This window comes from Triplophysa rosa, linkage group LG2 (assembly GCF_024868665.1).
Source record: "Triplophysa rosa linkage group LG2, Trosa_1v2, whole genome shotgun sequence".
Taxonomy (NCBI): domain Eukaryota; kingdom Metazoa; phylum Chordata; class Actinopteri; order Cypriniformes; family Nemacheilidae; genus Triplophysa; species Triplophysa rosa.
The window spans coordinates 27,554,267-27,577,274 of NC_079891.1; the positions used below are offsets into that span (position 1 = coordinate 27,554,267).

Below are 23,008 nucleotides of genomic sequence, written 5' to 3' on the forward strand. Positions count from 1 at the left end.
CCAAATATCTTCCTTTGTGTTCAGCATTACAAAGTAATTTATACATGTTTGGAACATCTTGCAAGTGAATGATGACATTATTTTTGGGTGAACTATGCTTTTAAGGACACCCAACCCAGGAAACCAGGAATATATTGCACCAACAATTAAACTTCACAAAAACTTACTGTGTACAGTATTTGTACCATTCATTATTAACTTTTTGTTTTAACGTGTGATGCCTTCAACTGAATGTCTGATATCACAACAGTCTGAACACAGGTGAAAAGAAAACACGTATTACTATATCTGGAAAAGAAAAGCGACTGTCTAAATGGTTTAAAATGACATCCAGGCTAAAATGACACATCTAGATAAAAATGAAACATAATAATCTTACACGCATACCATATCCTCTGTCAGACACAGCAAAATCAGTTCCCTGCTCTTTGACTCTGTGCTACCCCCTGCTGTTCTGCAACACAAACATCCTCAAACTACACTGAATAAAAATGAAGAGTAGGAGATACGTTACGAAAGTTAGTGCCAGTCAAAATATATCTTATATATGTGCATTTGTAACTTACATCATCTGCTGTTCATAAAAAAGCTTTTTCGGTACTGCCGCAGCATTTAGGGAAGTAGGGAGAACTCCCTTCAGTGCTGCTGAGCGGACACTTTTTAGACGCCGGTTGCAGACGCAAGCGCCTGTCCCGAAGCTAACTTCCGGTCTGTGTTTGGTTAAAGGGTGCAAGTCCGAACCAGAAGTTGCTAACGTTTTTACTTCCGTATTTGGACGCATTTCCGAGTGAAATGGAATTTCTCATGAGAAAAACAATGGGCGTGGCTTTCGTCTTTCTCTGCGATTTGATTGGATGTATAAAAACAGCCGTTGCTTTTTGAAATGGAACTGGGAGCAGACTGACAGATGAAGGGGAGGAGTTAACAGATGCTCCGCCCAAGCCGTCTAACATACGTCATTTAAGATGGATCGTCATTACAAGAAGGAAGTGCATTTTCAGATTTTAACTAAAGATTATGAGGGCACACGGATTTTAAAAAGACAATGACCCACATTGATAAACTATTTACAATAAACACTGCAATATTTCATGAAGAAATAGGCATTGTATTTTTTTTATTTCACTGGGACTTTAACAATTTATTTTATATTTAATTTAATGTTTTATTGTATATTCATTGTATTAAATTACATTAAAACTACTGAACAGTTATTGATTCTTTGTGGAGGTCTACCGGAAGTTAAGTTTGGGCCACATAACGTTTGGTAATGTTGTTGCTGCTGAAACCGCATATACTGTACATTTGCGTGTTCGTCCCTGGTAACTGGAGGCAACAGAATGTGAAATACCCACCCACATTACATATAAAACATTCCAAACAACTAATAAATAACATTAAAAGACATTTCATTAAAATGTATTATTTACTAGTAATCACTGTACATGTACAAAATAACAAACACAGAGAACTGAAACACTGGTAAATCCTACATTATAAGAGGAGCTGGTGTGGTTTGGTGTCAATTTTGTTCTATAGTGTACACATCATGTTCCCTTATACTCTGAGCATTTAAGCTGTGCATCTTACAGTGCAAATACAACCAACAACCAAGTTGTGCAGAAATGACCCTCCAAGTCAGATGATGAGAGTAAACAATTATTTATGAGGTTTCAACTTCATTTAAAAGCGTTAAGGACATTACAATAAAATCGAAGCACTCAAATAAAATAATATAATGCTGCTAACGGTCGAAATATATGTAAATCTATTGCTTTTCTTGTTATAAATAAACATGTTTGTTTAGAAGCACTGTGTGTAAAACAATAAAATAATAAACTCATCTTCACACTCTACTGTTTGAAAAGAAAATGTTGAAAGTGAAATCTGGCATGAGGAATTAATTAAAATAATAAAACTGTATACTTTAACACTACGATTGTGACTGGATCTGAATTGGATCCCACACAAAATGCAGAGAGGTTGTGGGTAAGGATTACATGATAAGGGTGAGACACAATATATAGTTTGAATAATCTGAATGGCCGAGGGCTGGTTTTTCAAAACTCACCTGTACTGACAAATCGGTGGATGTATCAGTGTCTTAAATACTTGATAAAATCGGTGTGCATTCATTTCCATATAAAGAGCAAAATAAGCCTCTCTTTAGGTCCCAGCAAAAAGAAGCTTTAGTTTAAAAACAGCATTAGTTTATTATTATTGTTTATCTGTTGGTTAAGCAATACCTCTGACTCTGGAGAAACAGAGCACTTGGTGCGAAAATCCTGACATTCAGTTCTGCTTCATCTCCCAGAGATACATTCAATCGCTGGTTTCAATTTTACGAATCCATAAGAGAATCATACAGGGTCATCCAGCACAAAGCAAATGTCATGAGGTGCATTCGTGGAGGGGCAGGTTCCTGGACATAGTGCATGTCACGTGATTGGTCTTTAAGCTTCCCTGATTGGCCACGGAACCATTTTTGGAGGCGGGGAATAAGGCTTTAAGTGACGATGTTCTATGGGTCTCCGAGTGGAAGCAGGGAGAAAGGAGTTGTCATGGTGTGCACCTGTGCTTTACATCAACATGAGGAAGACAATCCCAAGGTCCCTCAGAGGTACAAGTGAGTGTGTTAGTCGATGCTGTAGCATTGTTCAGAGTTTGTGTAAGTGTGTGCGAGTTAATTAATGCTGTCTGTTGCATTGGCCTCAGGGCTGTTCAGACTTCTGTGGAATGTCTCATCAGGTTGAAGGTTTGTTGTGGAATATTCCTCGTACCATTCCTTCAGACAAAAACAAACAACCGCTTTACACAAACATTCTTCTGCCTGTCTGAAAATTATAATACTTGAGTAAGACGAGGTCATTTAAGCCAATTATCACAGAATATCTTTAAATTATTCTAGGTAGTGTTCATTTCTTTTTGCTAAACTTCCCACGTTTCCACTTGGTCATATATATTTAAATATATCCTTAATAAAATTCAAGTTTCAGATCCAATAGACTGTCAGTGCATCACTTAAATGAATTTCATGTCTTATTAAAGAAAAGCTCATTTTAAATAATCTGTTCACCAATTTACTACTCATGACAGAAATGTTGCATTCAATAATTGTGAAATGTGATTTCCAGTAAGAGAAATCTGTAGTATCCTTCTATTCATCAGTGAGTTATATACCAGAATCTCTTCCTCATACATCTTCATACTGAGGTCGCTCTTGGTACGTGACCTTCGACCCAGAAACACTAATGAAGACTGCTGTGAGCAAAGACAAAAAAACATCCTGTACATTTGAATAAATCTAGCAAACAAACACATGCATAGATTGCTTAAAGCACAATCATAGACTGCATAAAAATGTAAGTGCTCACCCCGCACCGCTCCAGAGCCGCACACATCCCCTGAAGTGAGCTTAGATTTGTGTTGCGCAGTGTGTGTTTGTACAAGTCCAGAGTCTGAAGAGCTTCGGTTTGAGATACCTCTGTCTCAAATACAATCCCCTTTTCATCTAAAACACACACAATGAAATTAAGCCATAACAAGATCCTCTCTGCACCCCAAAAACGTCTCATTTTATTGAAAGTGTCATCTCATGAATATTCAGAACCTTCTGGGTCTCCCAGTGGCTCTCTGTTCTGCCGACTGTAGTTCATTCTGAAGACAAACGCATCCAGAATGAAGGCAACAATTATAGTCATGACAACCTGCATTAAACACAACACAGAGGCATTTAAACACAGGAAAAAAATAACACTGCAGTCTTTGATTTCAATACTGAGTGGACTCCAAAGGTCTGGGATCTCTCATGATCCATGTTTTGCCAGCATAATTTGAGGACAACACAAAAACATTTTGTCTGCTTTAATAAGAGCAAGAAAATCTGGCAGTTACATTACTGGATTATTAACATAATATTGCAAAACCTTTCTTAAATCATAATAATTTGAAGGTCCAATGTGTAATTTCTTAAAGAATCTATTGACAGAAATGCAACATAATATACAAAACTATGTCTCCAGAGGTATATAAAGACCCTACATAATGAAGAGTTATGGTTTTATTACCTCAGAACGAGCTATTCCTATCTAAACAGTGCAGGTCCCTTTGCATGGAATTCGGCATGCTGTTTCTACAGTATCCCTAAATGGACAAACTGCTCTACAGAACGTACAGAATGTTTCATAAATACATTATCTCCTTTGGCAAAGAAACAAAAACGTGACAATATCTTAGTTCTGTGTCAGCCACCGTAGTGCTTCGAAAGGGAGGGGTGGAGTGAGCAGTTGGTTGCAATTTGCAACCTCATCCACTACATTTCATACACTGGACCTTTAAACGTTTTTTTAAATCTTAAAACTGTTTAAATGAGACTTATTATGTTTCTGACTTTTGGGTCCCATTGTACATACTGTACACGTGCATACAAACCCTTACCATGGTGACAATGTAAAAAGTCATGAAATACAGGCGACTCCAATGGGTGGTTTGGGATGTGATGCCTTCCTGTGGAATCAAAGAAATTAATAACTCACCACTAATTACAGACCGGTGCCATTTATTAATCGGCTTGGTGCACATAAAAAGTGCACCTACACACACACACAAGCAAGAAGTTGAAGACCCACACTAAGTAAGCATTAAAGAGTGACATTTAAATAAACAGAAAGAGATCATAATCATAATCATATGCAGACAGACAGCAGTGAGTTCTGAAGATGTGAAAATGTGTGTGTGTGTTTAACTCACCATAGTGATGTACCAGTTGTTCACCACTGTTAGCTCAAATAAAGTGACTGAAACGTCAAAAAGAAAATTATTAGTGACAAATATATGACTACAGAAAGAAGGATGTTTTGGTGTGTCTGTAAATACCAAAGCTGCTCAGGATGTTATTGAAGTTGTTGAGATAGTAATATCCCTCCTGCAGCACAGTCCGGTTGCCAATGGTTTCATTAATCTGACGATATGCATTAGCAACAGTGCTAGTGCTTTCAAAGAAAAAGAGCAAATTCTATTATTAGTGAAATATTTTAAGGTTGTGAGCAATTGGATTAGGTTTTGTTATGTAAAGCAGTAAGACCCACTAAATGTATTTTAATATAAACATGACATTTTGCAGGATTAAAGGAATTTACTTGCAGCAGTTTGGATAAACAACATCGGCGAAAAACTCCATTCCAACGATGGCGAAGGAATAATAGAAGATAATCAGAGTCAAACCTAGACTACATACAGAGAGAAAAAAACAGTGAGAGTGTTGTGAGAGAAATGCTGATGTCTGTGAGTATCGAGCTGAAAAAGATTATTATTTCTATACCTGGCCATACGTGGGAACAGTTCAAACATTGTGTCCAGTACGTTCCGATAACGCTGCTTAATTTTAAACAACCTTCACAAGAGGAAGGGCAGAATGAGAAAAATCAGTTTAAAAGCAATACACCTGAATTAAAATGAATGTTATCTGAAAGTAACACTATTTATATAACAAATTAACTTCAATGCAAAATGAATGTGTGAATTACATGCCTCAACACTATTTATGATTTTATGGTGTCTCTTTAAAGTTAAAAGGCATGTTTAACAAAACACTACACTTCACATTTCAGAAATGTATAGGTAAACCAAACAGCAGTTACGTATATAGAGAATAACCACACACACACACACACACATACCGGAGAAGCTGAAAAGGTCTCAACACCACAATGAAGTAAAACGGCTCCATGTCAAAGGCCAGAGCAATCAATCCCAGAAAGGCAAAGACTGTTACTGAGAAATCAAAGCTGGGAAGAGCAGAGGTAGGACAATGTGTGTTTGTGCCTTAAACGTGTAAATCATGTGCGTTTAAAGGAGTAGTTCACCTTCAAAATGAAAATTCTGTCATCTACACGCCCTCTTGTGATTTCAAACCTGTATGACTTTCTTTCTTCTGCAGAACACAAAAGAAGATATTTGGAAAAATGTCGGTAACAGAACACCACAGCCCCCCATTCACTTCTATTGAAACCAATGCAAGTGAATGGGGGGCTGTTAACAACATTCTTCAAAATATCTTCTTCTGTTTTCTGCGGAAGAAAGAAAGTCATACAGGTTTGAAATGTCAAGAGGGCATGTAAATGATGACAGAATTTTCATTTTGAAGGTGAACTACTCCTTTAATAATATGTGTGTGCGTGTACCTACAGGTTCCATCCTGAACTGAAATATAGCATAGGACCAAGACCCGTAATCTTCAAAAAGACCTCGATGCCATAAACTTCATCCCAGAGAGAGATACAGGGATTAAACATAATCCATTTTCACTGAGAAATTTACACTTTCAGATTTCACCTACTTGTGAGGAAAACAATGTAACTCCAAGGGACAACACGAGTCCACGAGACCCCATCTGTGAGGGGAAAGGAGTTATCTTAGAGGAGCATTCAACAGGATTTACACACCCAACACTCTTCCTGTCAGACGTGGCAGATCTTACCATTTAACATGTTTGTCTCCACCAGGATCCAAATGCCATTAATCGCTACTACCAGATCTAAAACAAATAAACCAAGAGAAATAGTCAGCATCCTTTAAAATACTAAAGAGAATAGAATGTAAAAACAATGATAAAGAAGTATTAAAGAAATCATGTATTTGATTTGCTCTCCAGTTCTACTTGGCTGACATACAAATGTTTTTTGGGGTACAAAAGGGATTCTAACTTACACATTGCATATTGGAAGGCTTTGGACTTCACAAGTAAATTAATTCCTGGTAAAAAAGAAAAATCATCACAATTCAATCTGAGCAGTTTATAAATAGTCATAATCATATTACAGATGAAACCTTCAATTAATGTGACAATAAAAACCTTTAAAGATAAGAAACACAGTATGAGGTAGATCATCAAACCAGTGCTCCCCACTCCGTCGAGCCTGTGAAATAAACACAAGATGTTTCAGCTCAGAAGGGTTTAACATACTCCCTGAAATGCGATCATGTGGGAGTGAATGAAATCTGACCTTCCACTTGAGCCCAATCACCTCATAAAACCTATAAAATTCCTGGAGGCTACAATACAAACACAACAAGAACTTTTAGACCTCAACGTCTGTTAAAGCAAGAAGTGTAAGCACTCGCGTAAGTACGCATGAGTACCTCAACATAGTTGCGCCTGATTGGTTCAGGGACTTAAAGGTGAGGAAACAATCCCGTGCGTTCATTCGAGGCCGATAGAATCGCATGAGTCCGTCAAACTGCTTCAGAGACACGCCATCTGGCCTCTACAAAAATACAAGCATGCACATACAAAGTGAAATAAACAAATAATCACATTAAGATGTAGTGAACAGATTCATTCTGTCCTCACCTGTCGACTGACCAGCAGCTGGAAGGCATGCTCGATGGCAGACCGCTTGTGTAGAAGCAAAGATTTAAACTTCATCTTCTCAACTCCATTAAAGGTGTCAAAAACTACCGCCAAGAGCTATGAAGCGAAACGTAGAAGTTTAGAAATCAACAAGAATGAACAGCACATCCATAAATACTGCCTAAAAGGCTAAATCTTCCCATGAAGTTATTGTTTGTTACAGTTTAGTTACTGTTTGTAAACAGAAAACAGTGATTGACTGTGTTTGTGGTTTATTATATGAAGGCATTTCTTGTTTGAGCGTTTTTGTTTATTGTTTAAGAGTTAAGCGTGTTTGCGATTTAAAAATTTGTTGAGGCATGAAGGCTGACAGGCAGCTTGTAACATTTACAAATTTCGGTGGCTCTTAAACTTGTTAAAGCAAATAGCTGTGTTGTTGTTGAAAACAGACCAGGTTCATGATGAAGTAGAGCTCGATGGACAAATACACAATGAAGAAAATGCATGACCAACGATTCTTTGAATATGCCGGCATCATTACATCTGGAAAGCTGTTAAACACAAGAAAACATCAACACTGAAAAACTTAGTCATGTAGAAATCGTCTGTTACAGAGACGCACTTTCTAAAGCAACACGAGATGGCTCACTCTAAAGCACAAAGAGAGATCACTGTAAATCTACCGTTTCCCTGACAGAAATGTGTGGGATGTGTGCTTTGGATTACATACTCACTTTGCAGTTGTCAGAAGGACAAACAAACTCACAATGCTGTTCTCCAATGTGTTGAAATACTGGAGAAAGAAATAAAGTACATGAACATATGTGAGAGGAAAGAATTGAACACAACAGTAATGTGTGTGTGTAATGTACTAACAGGGTCGACAGCGTTGCGGGAGAACAGACAGAAACCCAGAATGGCAAAGATGACCATGAAGAAAAGCAGCAACAGTAGAATTTCAATGAAGGGTGGAAGAGACTGAAATATCTGCCGCAGGTTTCTGAAGGAAGACAAAAACAGAGACCAAAAAAACATGTTGAAAAGCACAAAAGTGAAAGAATTTTATATCATCATGACGTAACCATACATATACTGTACAAAATCACCTACCGAGAAACATTTCATTACATGTTAGAGACTGACAAGTTTGAGGCATGTAAATCAATATTACAATACATAATTATATTTAAATAAACTGTTTGTGAAGAATGAGATACAGTTATTTGTGTACAGCTCTGTGTAAAATAGTTGAAGAGAACTAGAGTTTGCATGCCTGCGAACAGCTCCACTGTAACGACAGTCCACCAGAAAGATGGGTCGCAGGGCTCTCGTCACACGCAGGTGGGACGTCTGCCGAACTAAGACTACAATCGCCTCGATGAACTGAATAAACAGGACACACGCCTGAAATGCAAACAAAAACAGAGCGGATATCAGGATTCCTCAAAAAGACTTCTGTGAATATAAATCTATAACGAATACAGATTTTAAAACTGTACATCAACAAAAACACACACAGTTATCACTTCACCACAAGAAAAATAACACAAAATAGGTGCATTTATAGCAACCAGAAGCAACAAACTAAAAATGTATTTTTACCTCCAGCAAAGAAACATTCTGTGATGCTAAATCAAACTTTTTAAGTCAATGAAGGTCATTACAGCATTACTACAAACACACACAGAGTAGGATAGTTATGGATTACATGTAATCTGGATTACGTAATCAGGGCCCGTATGTATAAAACTTCTCTAAAATGCTCCTAAAAGTAGTCTTAAACTTTGATTTAAGTGTCAAAACATTCTTAGCAAGAAGTAGGACTTTTTTAAGAGTAGGAGACGTTTATAAAGAAGCTAAAAGCAACTTTTAGTAAAGTTTAAAGTCCTATTCGTACAGGATTAGTATTACCTGGGGACCTCTAGTCATTTATAATAATTGCAGAGGTTGTCTGTGATCTTAATCCTGTGCGAATCGGCCATGTCTGTAATTTGTAAAGTAAAAATTCCCCCACAAATTACCTTCCATATTTTGACGAACACCGAGGTCCTGTGATAATATTAGTCCCATGCGAATCGGCATCTCTGTGATTTGGCGGGCTCATATATAATTTTTCAAGGTTTTATCCACCGTTTGTGAATAATGGGCGCTGTGTTGAAGTGTTTTGATATTCGGGTGTTGGGTCATATGTCGTTTTGGCCGGGAGTCTCCCGTTTGTTTATTTATCAATATATCATATATCATTAAACACCATCAATTATAGGCTTTACAAACTACATGCAAAGCTTTGCCATCATATCTGGGAAATAAGTCAGTAAATTTGAGTAAAATCAAAGGCTTCACTTATCCCGTGCGAATGCACCACATGAAATACAGATGTGGGGAGGTAATTTCTAAATCACACGAGGTCCCCAGATAATACTAAACCCGTGCGAATAGGGCTTAAGACTGGTTCTTAAATTCAGATTTAAGTGTTGTAAATTAAGGACTGCAATGATTTAAACACAAAATGGCCGCCCTTCACCTCTGAATCAGCAAATAGGGAGCCTGCAAGGCTAAAGTCATAGCAGCATGGCACCATTTATTCATGACTGAATTAAATAATTATGTAATTTTACGTCTATTTTTATGAATTATAATATGATTTCCCAATATTACATTCCCAAAAATGTGTAATCTAAGAGAATGCTTCAATAACTACAAATTTTGTCATGTAATCTGTAATCAGTAACTGATTACAATTCATAAGTAATCTACCCAGCTCTGCAGACACATTTACCTTCACCATGGTCCTCTTATGTCGTATGAATGTGTGAAAGCCAAGCCACCGGAGCTTCATACACAACTCAAACGCCACCATCACCAATGCCAGCAACTCCAGAGTAGCATGAACCTAACCGATGAAGTAAACATAAAAACATTTTTCTAATGTACACACAAAATCACATGCATATTCAAAAGGCACATACATAAACGTCCAGGCGGAGAGAGGGGACTGCAGGAGCTTCAGAGAGGGACAGGAGCATGAGCAACACTGCAGTCAGCAACTCCATCATGTAGAACAGATGATTATGAGCGAACAGGTAGGCGCTGAGCGCGTGGGCACTCCGCGGATGAGTGAAAAACTTGTCATTATTCTCTCCCTCCTAAAAAAAACACCACACAAAGACAAATAGGCATGGGTCAATATGTTGCTCTTATTGTTTTTGATTATCTAGAGTAGTGGTTCTCAAACTGTGGTACTTAAAGAGACCCCTAGTGGTACGGGACACAGCAGGAAATTAAATTCATTATGTTTTACATACAATTTCAAATGTTATACATGATCGATAATTACGAAATACATCTCATATAGCATATGTGCAATTTTAATATATTCGTATGAATGATTGATAATTTATCATTGGTCGATGTAACTGCGTGACAGGCAGCTCAAACAGAGCTGCGAGTAAATTAAGCTTCTTATGTATTTCTGCACTTGAACAGCTGTTGTTGTTAATGCTGTAAAGTGCCAATTCAACATGCATCTGCATCTACTCGAGGTTAAATCAATGAAACGCGTGTTGCGATTTAGTTTTGACGCACTGCTTTGACGAGCCACTTCGGTAAAGTGTGAGTCTAATAGAAAGTAAACAAGACAGACTTACTTAAAGGCGCAGTTCTTAATTAACAGCAGCCACTAGCATTGTATTATAGATTTCCCACGAATCACTCAGTCCAAACACGACTGTGGCCACCACAGTACAAAAAGATGTCATTCTCATGATGACGCAGGGAAGAGATTTTGCGGGCATTAGAAAGACTGTAGAAAGAGCTATGACTTATGTATTACATAAAATAAAAGGTTTGTGGATTTTAAGTTTAAAAAGAAGGATAAAAGTCAGGCAGGAGCTAGGACCTGCGGTAATATTATAAAGACTTTACAGCAGAGACACGTTAGCAGATATGTACTCACAAATATCTATGGAGATACTTTCCAGCAGAGAGAGACGTTGGAGAGAAAGATCATCTTAAAATCACCCCCGAGGAGGTTGCTTTGATTCGGATCAGTATGTAAGTAACATACTAACATACCAAGATATGTTGTTGTTGTAATATTAGCTGTGTGACGGAGCAGTTTTGAGCGTCATTGTTTATCTGGAACTGCTTTAATATTGTACTCGTCCAGATACTGGAGAGAGAGAGAGAGCGCATTGGAGCTGAAACTGGAGAGCGAGCGAGAGTGCATTTTATTCTTTTACTCAATGATGAATAAACTTTCAGTTAATCCGCGGGTCACATGCGTTCCACACTGGAGAGCACGATCCGTACGGATCACGGATCTTCCCGCAATCCTCTTTCACCACGATACCGCAGCGGAGAGGAAGAGGAAATGCGCGTTGTAGAGTTGTTTGTCCATTTAGGGCTGCTGTACAAAACATGGCGGTGAATTCAATGTATGTAGGGCTGCTCTGTATGTAGATATAAACAGCTTATTCTAAGGTATTACAAACATAATGGTTCATTACGTAAGGTCTTTATACACCTCTGAAGAAATAGTTTTGTATATTATATTGTATTTCTGTCAATAGATCCTCCTAAAAATGCCGTATTGTTCCTTTAAAACCTAGATATCTGTGTGTTATATACAGCTGTACGGATCGTGCATGTTTATGCATTTATTTATATTTATCTGTCTTTAATATAGTTTTGTAGTCTTTCTGCAAGTCCCCACAAAGTTAATTAATCCCCAATAAGAGTCATTTACAGAGCCATGTTTACAGTTCTTTAGTTTAAAAACAGCTGTTAAATAAAAAAGGTGTTGGAGGACGAGGTATATGAGGCAAGTAAAGATTCACAGCTCTACTATTAATTTGAGTGTTTATTCATGTGTTTTCTATAGCGGTCCTTTGGTGGTACTTGGAACAGCTCATTTTATTAAAGGTGGTACTTGATCTGAAAAGTTTGAGAACCACTGATCTAAAGATCTAGATGTTTTTACTGCTATATGATCACGTCTTTTCCTGTTTGTTATAAAAAGATCCTATTTCTGTATCATCATTATTTTTTTTCTCAAATTTTTTCTGTAAAGATCCTTGCAACAATGCATATTGTGAATTAAACCTATTTTGCTGCTTCAATGTGTGTATTGTTACCTGTAGGTATATTGCTGCTTCCTGGTAGTTCATTTCCCAGCTGTGCTGCAGTGAATTCTGGGCCCTGGGTTCGGTTGCTCCTGAGGCTGGAATGACGACATTATTTACAGTATCATAATTTCCTACCCCATCTGTGTGAAGAACAGAAAGACAAGACCAATTAAATAATATCAACATTTTTCAGTCAGCTGACAAGCATGATAGCTTCAATCTGATTCTCTCAAACTCACATACCGACACACTCAAACTGCTCGCAGAATGTGGACGCTTGGACTGGCCAATCATGCGTCAGCCCTGTCATGCTTTTATATGTATTACTGGTTTCTATAGCAGCCTCTGTGATGGGCCCAGGGCCCCAGTTGTCAGACAGAAAGCTTACTATTGGTCAAGTAGCTGTAAGGGTTAACTATCCACTCGCACGAGCCGGTTTCATTGCGCCAGTCAAAGGTCCAAAAGCAGAAGAGAATCCTGTGGTGACGCTCACAATGCCTCAAATGAGGAAAATGTCCTCACCAGTGTTCATTTCTTTTTGACAACTCAGAAAAAAGGTTACCTTTTCTTTCGATTAAAAAAAGGCAATCAGATAAAACTTCACATCTGATGTAACAAATTAGATTAGGGCAGATTTCACTATGCCAAGACATTGATTCAAATCAATCATTTTTGATTTAGATGAAAAAAATGAATATGCACTTCAGACACAAGACTAAAACAAAATTTTGATATTCTACAAGTAATCAGGATTCCCAACATTTCACTGCTAAAGTAAAAACAGCTGAACATCCCCCCCATAAAAAAATCAGTGATATGTCTTAGGCAGGCAAGTCGGCATCCCACCCTGGAATCTGCCTCTCTTTTCCCTTTCAGAGGACGTGTGGTCAGAAAATGGCATTGATGGATCAAATATCACTGTGTAACCCGGCGGAACAGACAGTCCATTGGATATTCTCAAGCATTGTTCCCAAACACTGTGACAACTTCCTGCAGACCCTCCAATTAGCTTCGCTTACACTAGTCCTCAGGTTTCAATGTGTCGGGAACATCCTCCTGTTGTTGGTGTTATCCAAGTTTTGTATATACAGTACATCATTTTGTCTCCAAGCCCAAATACACAGCTGTCCTCTGAGGATGTGATCTAAAAAGGCATTTCTGTTGACTGAGGGTTTGATATGATTCCGTCACTAAAGGAAGCAAAAGTTTCTATTCCTTTTTGTTCTGTATTTACCATTACTCCTGTTTAAGCAATAAATATGGGCATAATCCACCAACACCCTTTAAAATTCCGTCAGGCAAAATGGAATTTAATGTTAAAACAATTAAATCACAAATAGATAAGAGCTTTTAGTTAGACCATATACAAGCTGACTGAATAATTTACTTAACAGCCGATCAGTTCAGTGGCTCACCACTATCTGTACACAGTTCTTGCATAACAATAACAGTGTTGCCTCTGTCAGATCAATTATAAACAGATACACAGCACTGATCATGGATTTTTATTCAGTCCTCTTCCAAAAACAGAGATCCAGCTTTCCTTTAAACGCAAAGGAACAAAGGGTAAACAAAGCTGCTGTTTGAAAACACATCCATGACCAAGATTTCCAAGTAGACAATCTTCACTCTGACAGTAAAAACATTTTGAAACAGCATGGAGAAGTCAAGGCTTCTGATCTTCAGTTCAGCTTTCAATGTTCTTGCTTCTTCCAAAAACAATGTGATAAAGAAAAACTCTGCTCTGTCCTGGTACTGACGACTGAGTACAGACTTGTGTTCCTGTGTTTTTTTTTAAGAAATTTTATGTATAACTAAAGGAACGCAAAAACTGGCTACACCTTGGTTACCGACTCAGGTCCTCAAAAGCTTCAAGCATCAATCCCTTATTCCTATCAAACTGTTTTGCATAATGCATGTGTAAGTGGGGTGGGAGGCCACAAACAGTGTGGTGTAAAGCTGACACAGCATTTAAACTCTTCTGTCTCTGTGCGTGTGTTGTACAAAGGCTGGTATGCTGCTGTGGTTGACCATAAACACATGACAACTGTGGTTGGGATACTTCACTGTTAAAGCAACAGTCCTACACAAAACCCTATCCCCATCAAAAAGCTTATACAGGGTTTTTCCTGCATAGAGAAATTGGAGGTGGCCGCCTCCGTCAAATGTTGTGCCGCCTCAGACTCTCGCCAAAATTATGTTGGGTGTCTTCACAAGAAATGCTGCGTGCATTTAACAGACTGTCATTTGTAACTGCAGTTGCGGCATTACGCCATAGTGGATGCGCTGTTTTGTTATCAGCACACTGAGGCGCTAAAAAGAGTTGCAGAACAAGAGCTAGCTGTGCTTCACGGTTGTTTGTTTTGCATCAAAGTACATTTAATTTCTTAAATTAACATGACGTACATCATTGTAATGTCTTTAGCTGTGCAGTTGGATCGTTGAATCAGCGTATACTGTACACAGCGAGTTCGCCAGTATGAACGCACATTGCGTTCAGAACGACTCGCGCACGAATGGCTCATTTGAACCGACTCATTTAAACTATTAAACTTTTCAGTCACTAGCGAATATAAGAGATCATTGAATCATTTAAAGTGAACCACAGACAATGCAAGATGTGAATGTGCTTTGCTTATTTAGTAAACTGGTTAATTCAGTTGGCTATTGTGGGCTGAAAAGTTTGTTGAAAATGATAAAAAAGCTTTATTTGATTAAAAAAACATTTATGTTTGATTGAATAAAAGTAATGTTTTATATAACGTAATAATTGTCATTTTCATCTAATTTTATTAGAACTTTTAATAGGTCAAAGTCACTTTGGTTAAGCCACTTAAAGGTACGGTAGGCCTTCGTGTGTGTTTACAAGATCAGGATGGCACCACCTCCGCCTCATTTTGAGCCAGGGAAAACCCTGTTATAGCTTTATAAATTATTCTTAAACACATTCCCAAACATGTCATTATGAAAATATATACGACAAACTATAAAAACAACTGAAAATGTTATCTGTATTCAGTGAAGAATCTGGGCCCGTATGTATAAAACTTCTCAGAAATGCTTTTACGAGTAGTCTTAAACTTGGACTTAAGTGTCAAAAACTTCTTAGTAAAAAATAGGACTTTTTTAAGAGTAGGACACTTTTATAAAGAAGCTAAAAGCAACTTTCAGTAAAGTGCAAGACTGATTCTTAAGTTCTGACTTAAGTGTTGTGAATTAAGGACTACAATGATTTATACACAAAATGGCCGCCCTTGACCTCTAAATCAGCCAATAGGGAGCATGCAATGGTGAATTCATAGTAGCATATCACCATTTATTTCGGACTGAATTAAGACATTACAAATATTTTATTGTTGTTTTTTTACTTAAATTATATATACAGGTGCAATGCGTAACTTATTTGGGTAAAATGAACGAAAATTCAGTTATTGTGCAAGTACTAAAAACTGTGTTAAAAACTGTCGGCCTACCTTCCCCTGATTTACAACGGTAAGCTTATAATAGTGTTGAGCTGTATGATTTGGTGGGAAATTTAACATCGGTTGACTTCAAAATATTAAAAAAAATAATACAAATATGTAATATGTATCCATTTTTGGCTCGGTTTTATATACTTTTAATTGAGTTTAACAGTTAATTTAAATAATGAAGCTGCTAAATTACATCCTTCTTCTATATACAGTATATTGCACTCACAGCTGTATATAAAGAAAAGACCAAAGCTGCAAATCCTTAAAAAAATGGATTTAAGAGTTTTTTATATTATTGTTATTATATTATTATTATTTAATTTACTCCCTGTCATCATATCATTCCAACACATTGTTTCTTTGTTGTAAAGTCCATGTCTCCACCTCTGTACTGCCATCTTGTTACTCTTAACTAGGTTAGGAGACCTCTTCAGCTCTCCTAAATAATTTAGGAGCTGAGACCTAGTCTTAACACTTAGGAACCTTTATGAATCACTCTCATTCTCAAGTGTAAGAATAAGAGTAAAATTAAGTCATTCTTAGAATTTTGACACAAAAGTAAAATTTTACTCTGAGTGGCTTTATACATAAGGCCCTGGTTTTATAATGAGATTAAGATTAACATAAGGGTATAACACCATGTTATACAAACAGTTCACCTTTAAGAAGGTTGACAGCACTTAAACAGACAACAGTAAAAGGCGTTCACTTGACTGTTGCACCCTCTACTGTCAGGGTGGGGAATACCAGACCATTTAATTGTTTTCTACCCAATGACACTGGTATGAGCACTGACAACTGCACACAGTGTAAAATCAAATCATTTTGAACAACAAACTTTACGTTTCGTTTTATACGTGCAGTTTTAGGCATCTTTATAAGAAATGTTGATTTTTTTCATTTTGCAATATATCTAAAATACACACTTGCCCATACATTTATATACATTTTAACCCCAACGTTGTCTGATTTAAATGTTTAAAAAAAGGTTATGAACATTTATTTGTCATCTAACTGAGGCCATAATCAGGCAAAGTAAATGTTAAAGATCAGGGCCCGTTTTTATCAAACTTCTGTGAATTACTCACAAGAACACTGCTAAGAATTGTCTTAAGAGTAAAAAAGTTCTTGCCTCAAATCTGCACTTAAAAGTTAGTTATTAAGCAGCACAGTTGTCATTTAAGTGAAGTGTAGGACTAAATCTTAGCTTACACTGTGTCTACACCAAACGTGACCGGTGCGACGCGACTAAAGATATTAGAAACGCATTAGAACCCATTATAATTTAAAATTTTGCCCACACTGGATGTGGCGCGGCGCTACACGGCAAACCCATTAAGAACAAGCAGGTTGTCATGTCGCGTCGCGCCTGTAGCGTCCGGTGTAGACACGGTGTTACAGAGCGTTCCCACCAAACGCGACTTGCGCGAATAAATCGCGCTATTCACACGTAGCTCGACGCTTGAACATTTTGAGTTTACTCGCTTCATTCGCGCATGAAATTCGCTTCATTCGCGCGTGAAATTGACCCTTCGCTAAGCCACACCCGAAAACCGCCACAGGCCAATCGTGGTTTAGCAACCGTAACTAGGCGCGGGAGGTCTGTCAAGCTTTCGAGCGAGGGAAACATGCCGAAGCATTGTGCGTATGGATTGTGTAAATCTGATAGCCAGTATCCTAAAAGTTTGGACGGGGTGGTGGAATTTTTTCCCTTTCCGAAACCTAAAACCCAAGGGGAGAAATGTCGGACGTGGATCAAGCAGTGTGGAAGGCCTCATTCACAACTAAATGTGGGACATTGTAAAACGCTTAACGTGAAAAACGCTTAACGTAGCTTAACGTACCTAAACAGCGATCAAGGAAAACCAAATTTCTGTCAAACCTTCCTTATATTACAGTAAACACTTGCTGCTGTCAAAAGAACGAGCTCTTGTTCCGCGGATAAAGTGAATATCACGTTAAGCGTTTTCTCCCCCATAGAAGTGCATTATAAGGAAACAGCTTAACGTGGCGTAACGTACCTAAACAACGCACTGTATCATCTCATTTATATTTCTGTCCCTTTTTATCAGAGCTTTTAGAAACATTTGTGCTGTTTTGTTCTAGTTTGCTCCACAGGCTATTCAGCTCGATGTAACAACACTGAAGCCAGGAGTTAGCAACTTTATTGCCTTTCAGCCTCATTTTCTTAATATTGGTTTCAGACAGGGCATAAAGAGGCCCCTACTGCAATTTTAACACAATGCACGGTGGCTTTTGAAGTATTAATTACAACTAAAATGACAGAAATTTGTCTAAGCCACGTTAAGCTGTTTTCTCTTATAATGGACTTCTATGGTGAGAACGCTTCACTTTATCCGCGGACAAAGAGCTCGTTCTTTTGACAGCAGCATGTGTTTATTAGAAGTAAAATTTGACAGAAACTTGGTTTTCCTTTATCGCTGTTTAGGTACGTTAAGCGTTTTTCACGTTAAGCGTTTTAGAATGTCCCACTAAAGGTCGACAGTATTAACAAAAACACCTATGTTTGCTCCAAGGTAAGAGCACGCAAATGTTAGTTAGCTAGCTAACTCAGCACATCATTGCTTGGAAATAATGACGGTTCTTTGTTCATAATGCATATATTTGAACGGAAAATAAGATGATTAAAGGCAAGACGGACATTTGTTTGTGTTGTTGATGATGTATGGCTCAGCTCAGCATCTCTGGTTCTTGCCAGGTCCAAGGCGTAGATTAGACCCACGACGTGTGAGCAGTAGCCTGGCGCGCTACTAAAATATAAGCGGGAGAATGTTATCATTCATAGGCTTTAGCTTCAATTTTGATTAAATTATTTTCTAATCGGTTGCATATTATGTCGTGGATATATCCCTCGAATGCACACTGCAGTCCCTTTTGTCTTGCTCTCTCAGATATTTCACATGTTCGCCAAAAATTACTAATTATCTCCTTGGGAATGTCTGACACCGGTGCATACACACTGTAATACACTTGCCAGGCGTGAAAGCTTGACAGGCGTAGCAACAGTAACTAAGGAGGGCGGGGCTTAGCGAAGGGTCAATTCACTTCACAACAGACACGAATTTGCGTCGTGGGACGGGCTTCTGCCAGGCGGCTCCAGTCTCGTGTATATATATACAGTGAGGGAAATAAGTATTTGATCCCCTGCTGATTTTGTAAGTTTGCCTACTTACAAACAAATGAAGGGTCTATAATTTTTATGGTGGGTTTATTTTAACTGATAGACACAGAATATTTAAAAAAATCAGGGGAAAAAAATGTTATATAAAGGTTATAAATTGATTTGCATTTCAGTCAGTGAAATAAGTATTTGATCCCCTACCAACTAGCAAGAATTCTGGCTCCACAGATTGGTTATGTGCCTATATGGACCACAGATTAGTCCTGTCACTTTAAGAAAGTACTCCTAAATCAGCTTGTTATGTATATAAAAGATGCCTGCCAACAGAATCTGTATCTTCCAGTTCAACCTCTCCAACACCATGGTCCAGACCAAATAGGTTTTAAAGGATGTCAGCGACAAGATTGGAGACCTGCACAAACCTTGAATAGGCTACAGACAGAAGCTTGGTGAGAAGGAGACAACTGTTGGTGTGATTATTTGGAAATAGAAGATATACAAAATAACTATCAAATGCCCTTGTTCTGGAGCTCCCTGCAATATTTCCCCAATGGGGTAAAGATGATCATGAGAAATGTTAAAGATCAGCCCAGAACTACACGGAAGAAGCCTGTTAATGATTTCAAGACAGTTGGGAACACAGTTAGCAAGCAAAACATTGGTAACACATTGGTAACACGCTATGCCACAGTAGACTGAAATCCTGAAGCACCCGCAAGGTCCTCCTGCCCAAGAAGGCCCGCCTGGCTCGTCTTAAGTTTGACAATGAACATAAAAATGATTCAGAAAAGGCTTTGGCGAAAGTGCTGGCACTGCTGTGAGACCAAAATGGACTCCTGTGTTTGGAGGGAGAGAAATGCTGACTATGAGCCCAAGAACATCATGTCTACAGAGAAGCACAGTGTTGGAAACATTCTGCTTTAGGGCTTTTTCTCTGCTACAGGTATACAGGATGACTTCACCGCATTGAGGGGCTGAGGGACGGGCCCATGTACCGTAAAATCTTGGACGAGAACCTCCTCCCCTTAACTAGGTCACTGAAGATGGGTCATGGATGAGCCTTTAACATGACAAAGACGCAAAACATATTGCCAAGACAACCAAATAGTGGCTTAAGGAGAAGCACATTAAATGTCCTAGCCAGTCTCTAGACCCTAGTCCTATAGAACCTCTGTGAAGGAGGCGAAAACTCCAATTTGCTGAGTGACAGCCAAGAAACCTTAAAGATTGACAGAGGAGTGGACTAAATGTATCCGGACACATGTGCAAACCTGGTGACCAACTATCAGAAATGTCTGACCTCTGTGCTTGCCAACAAGGGTTTCTCCACAAAGTACAAAGTTATGTTTTGCTTGGGGATCAAATACTTATTTCACTGACTGAAATGCAAATCAATTTATAACCTTTATATAACATTTTTTTCCCCTGATTTTTTTTTATATTCTGTGTCTATCAGTTAAAATAACCCCACCATAAAAATTATAGACCCTTCATTTGTTTGTAAGTAGGCAAACTTACAAAATCAGCAGGGGATCAAATACTTATTTCCCTCACTGTATATATATATATAGCTCAAATTGAGTAAAGATCGTTTTTTACAATTTACCAGATTGTCCGACCTCCTCACTTACTTTCTTCCAAGCAAGATCCTTTTTATTCTTGTATCGATAAAAGTAAGATGTATCGTACAGCTCCGGGTACCCACATACAGCAACAATGATTTTATCCTCCACGCTCGCTACGTCATAATCACGTCACTACTAGAGCAAGCTCCTGATTGGTTAACAAAGCGCGAATTTTCGCCAAAGTTCAGATTTTTCAACTCGCCCGACACGCTCAATTCGCGCCACCTCATTTGATAGGATGTCCTATCGCATCTTTGCATTGACTTGACATGTAAATCACTCGCGCTTAATGCTTCATTCGCGTTTGGTGGGAACGCAGCATTAGAGATGATTTACGACACTTTGCTGTGCCGCAAACATGATTTTGGATGACAACATTGGCATGGACCAATCACTGAATAGATTTCCTTGCTTAAGAATATTCTCCGATACATTCACGTTGAATGGTGAAATTCCTAAAATAAGGTTTATATTCAACACACACATGACAACAAAGACTTTTCAAGAGAATACATTATGATATAGATAAACACGTTTCCACCGGTGCTGACATTTGTTTTTATTTGCTTTAGTCGAGTAGTTTTGCTTTAAATACAATGTTATTTTCGGTATAAACATTTTTCTTGCATGTGAAATCACACGTACCATTGAGAACAATATAGCATAACAAAAATGTGCAAAAATAATGCAAATCCAATGCAATAGAGCATAACAAGAACGCACAACAGCACTGATGATCCATAGAGCTCGAATAACTCGAATGCGCGCAGCATTAATGACATATATGGACTGCGTGCCTTTTATCTTGCGCACAAAGATGCTTATTAAATGTAAATTAGATTATGAAAAATGATGTGTAGATGTTGTTTCATTAATAAATGCATTTCACGAATTAATACTTTTAAAAAAGTGGTGGGGACACAATAAACTTCCTGTCCCTCCAGCAATTACGCCTATGCAGGGGCCAGGGGAGTACCGAATTTATGCGTGTATAATGCGGAATCTACAGTTCCATTGGTCAATCCCTCTGTCCACCACATGTCTCTGTCTCCTCAGTGCCATCACAAGCCCCTACTGGCAGCTCCTAAGCACTTGAGAGACCTCTCGAGCTGTCTTAAATAATTGGGAGAGTAAGAGTGATTCTTTAGCTTTAAGAAATGTGATAACTTGCTTTTATCCTTAAGTTTGGAAGTGTAAATTTCATGAATTCTCACCACTTAAGACTGAGAAGCTTGATAAATATGGGCCCTGGTCAGGATCTGACTCTAGATTATCCCAAATATCATCAATGTCTTATCAACCAAATATCAATTTAACAAGCTAATGAGGCTTTAATACCATATCTGACAGGTCAGTCCCAGAAGACAAAAGGCATGACTGAGTTGTTCTGCAGGGGGCAACTGGGGATGTCTGCATGCACATGATGGATGCCAGAGACACAGAAATGTGATAAATGCCTAATGATAAAAGATCGATACTTGTACCCAAATATCTTTCTTTTTTTAAAACTGGGGAGCTTCTGAAATGCCAGTCCTAAATACAAATCAGCTAAATTAAATTGTATTGTAATTATAATATTGACAGATATACGCACTCTCTTCCTCCTCCAGCAGTCCGCTGTTCGCATCGTCCCAGGTCAAAATCAGAGGCACGTCGTCGTCCCCGTCAGCCATCCCGCTGAACCGGAGAAATGATCAGCAGATCGCTGTTAGAGGACACACGATCTGCAAGCTCAATAAACTAACCCTGGCAGCTGCATATAAACTTCAACACTGACCTGCGCTAAACAAAACGACTTGCAGAACCCGTTTATCCTATCTTAGACATCAAACTAATAAAGTTAAAATGTGCGCTTAAAATTAAATTCAACCATTAAATCATTAAAACCATGAGTCTGTCTGTCTGTTTACGTCATTATCGGCGTCTGGTATTGAAATACATTAAAACAGAAGCTTAAAGTATACGGTATATTTAAAACTTAACACAAGTCCAACTCAACTTCGCAAAGGAAAAAAACACTGTTTAAACGAGTTTTGACATTATAAATAAAATAACCGTATCCGACAAGCAGGAGAATTTGACGTTATGTGTTTTACGACAGTGCCGTTTTTGGCAACTGAGACGGAACAGCTATAATTTCATAATTAAAGTCCCAGTCTATAAACTATTAAAATACATTTCATGCAAATATACTAGCACACATATCTATGAATAACCCATATAATAATATCGGGTTTTTATAAATATATGCACTAGAATGCTATGTATAAACATAGCTGCTAGAGAGCAGG

The 23,008-nt window shown here is 38.1% G+C and overlaps 1 protein-coding gene across 4 annotated transcripts; it reads right to left on the minus strand.

Annotated features, from left to right (window-relative positions):
• Positions 1-92: 92 nt before the first annotated feature.
• Positions 93-22,821, minus strand: tpcn1 (two pore segment channel 1). Of its 4 annotated transcripts, XM_057362703.1 has the most exons (27): positions 22,495-22,821; positions 22,312-22,394; positions 12,487-12,617; positions 10,321-10,497; positions 10,131-10,244; positions 8,625-8,755; positions 8,228-8,351; positions 8,086-8,144; positions 7,803-7,902; positions 7,352-7,468; positions 7,141-7,265; positions 7,005-7,053; positions 6,854-6,917; positions 6,709-6,753; positions 6,479-6,535; positions 6,338-6,391; positions 6,187-6,259; positions 5,679-5,786; positions 5,321-5,392; positions 5,139-5,228; positions 4,876-4,991; positions 4,750-4,796; positions 4,438-4,506; positions 3,611-3,707; positions 3,375-3,511; positions 3,181-3,261; positions 98-2,785 (listed from the first exon to the last, which is right to left on the minus strand). In XM_057362703.1, the coding sequence occupies exons 2-27, from the start codon at positions 22,388-22,390 to the stop codon at positions 2,684-2,686; spliced, it is 2,418 nt and encodes an 805-aa protein (XP_057218686.1). In that variant the 5' UTR covers positions 22,391-22,394; positions 22,495-22,821; the 3' UTR covers positions 98-2,683. The 4 variants fall into 4 exon arrangements, with proteins under 4 accessions (XP_057218705.1, XP_057218696.1, XP_057218686.1 ...); XM_057362722.1 differs by having other exon boundaries at positions 93-2,785; positions 5,143-5,223; positions 22,312-22,821; XM_057362713.1 differs by having other exon boundaries at positions 97-2,785; positions 3,181-3,258; positions 22,312-22,821.
• Between the last annotated feature and the right edge of the window lie 187 nt (positions 22,822-23,008).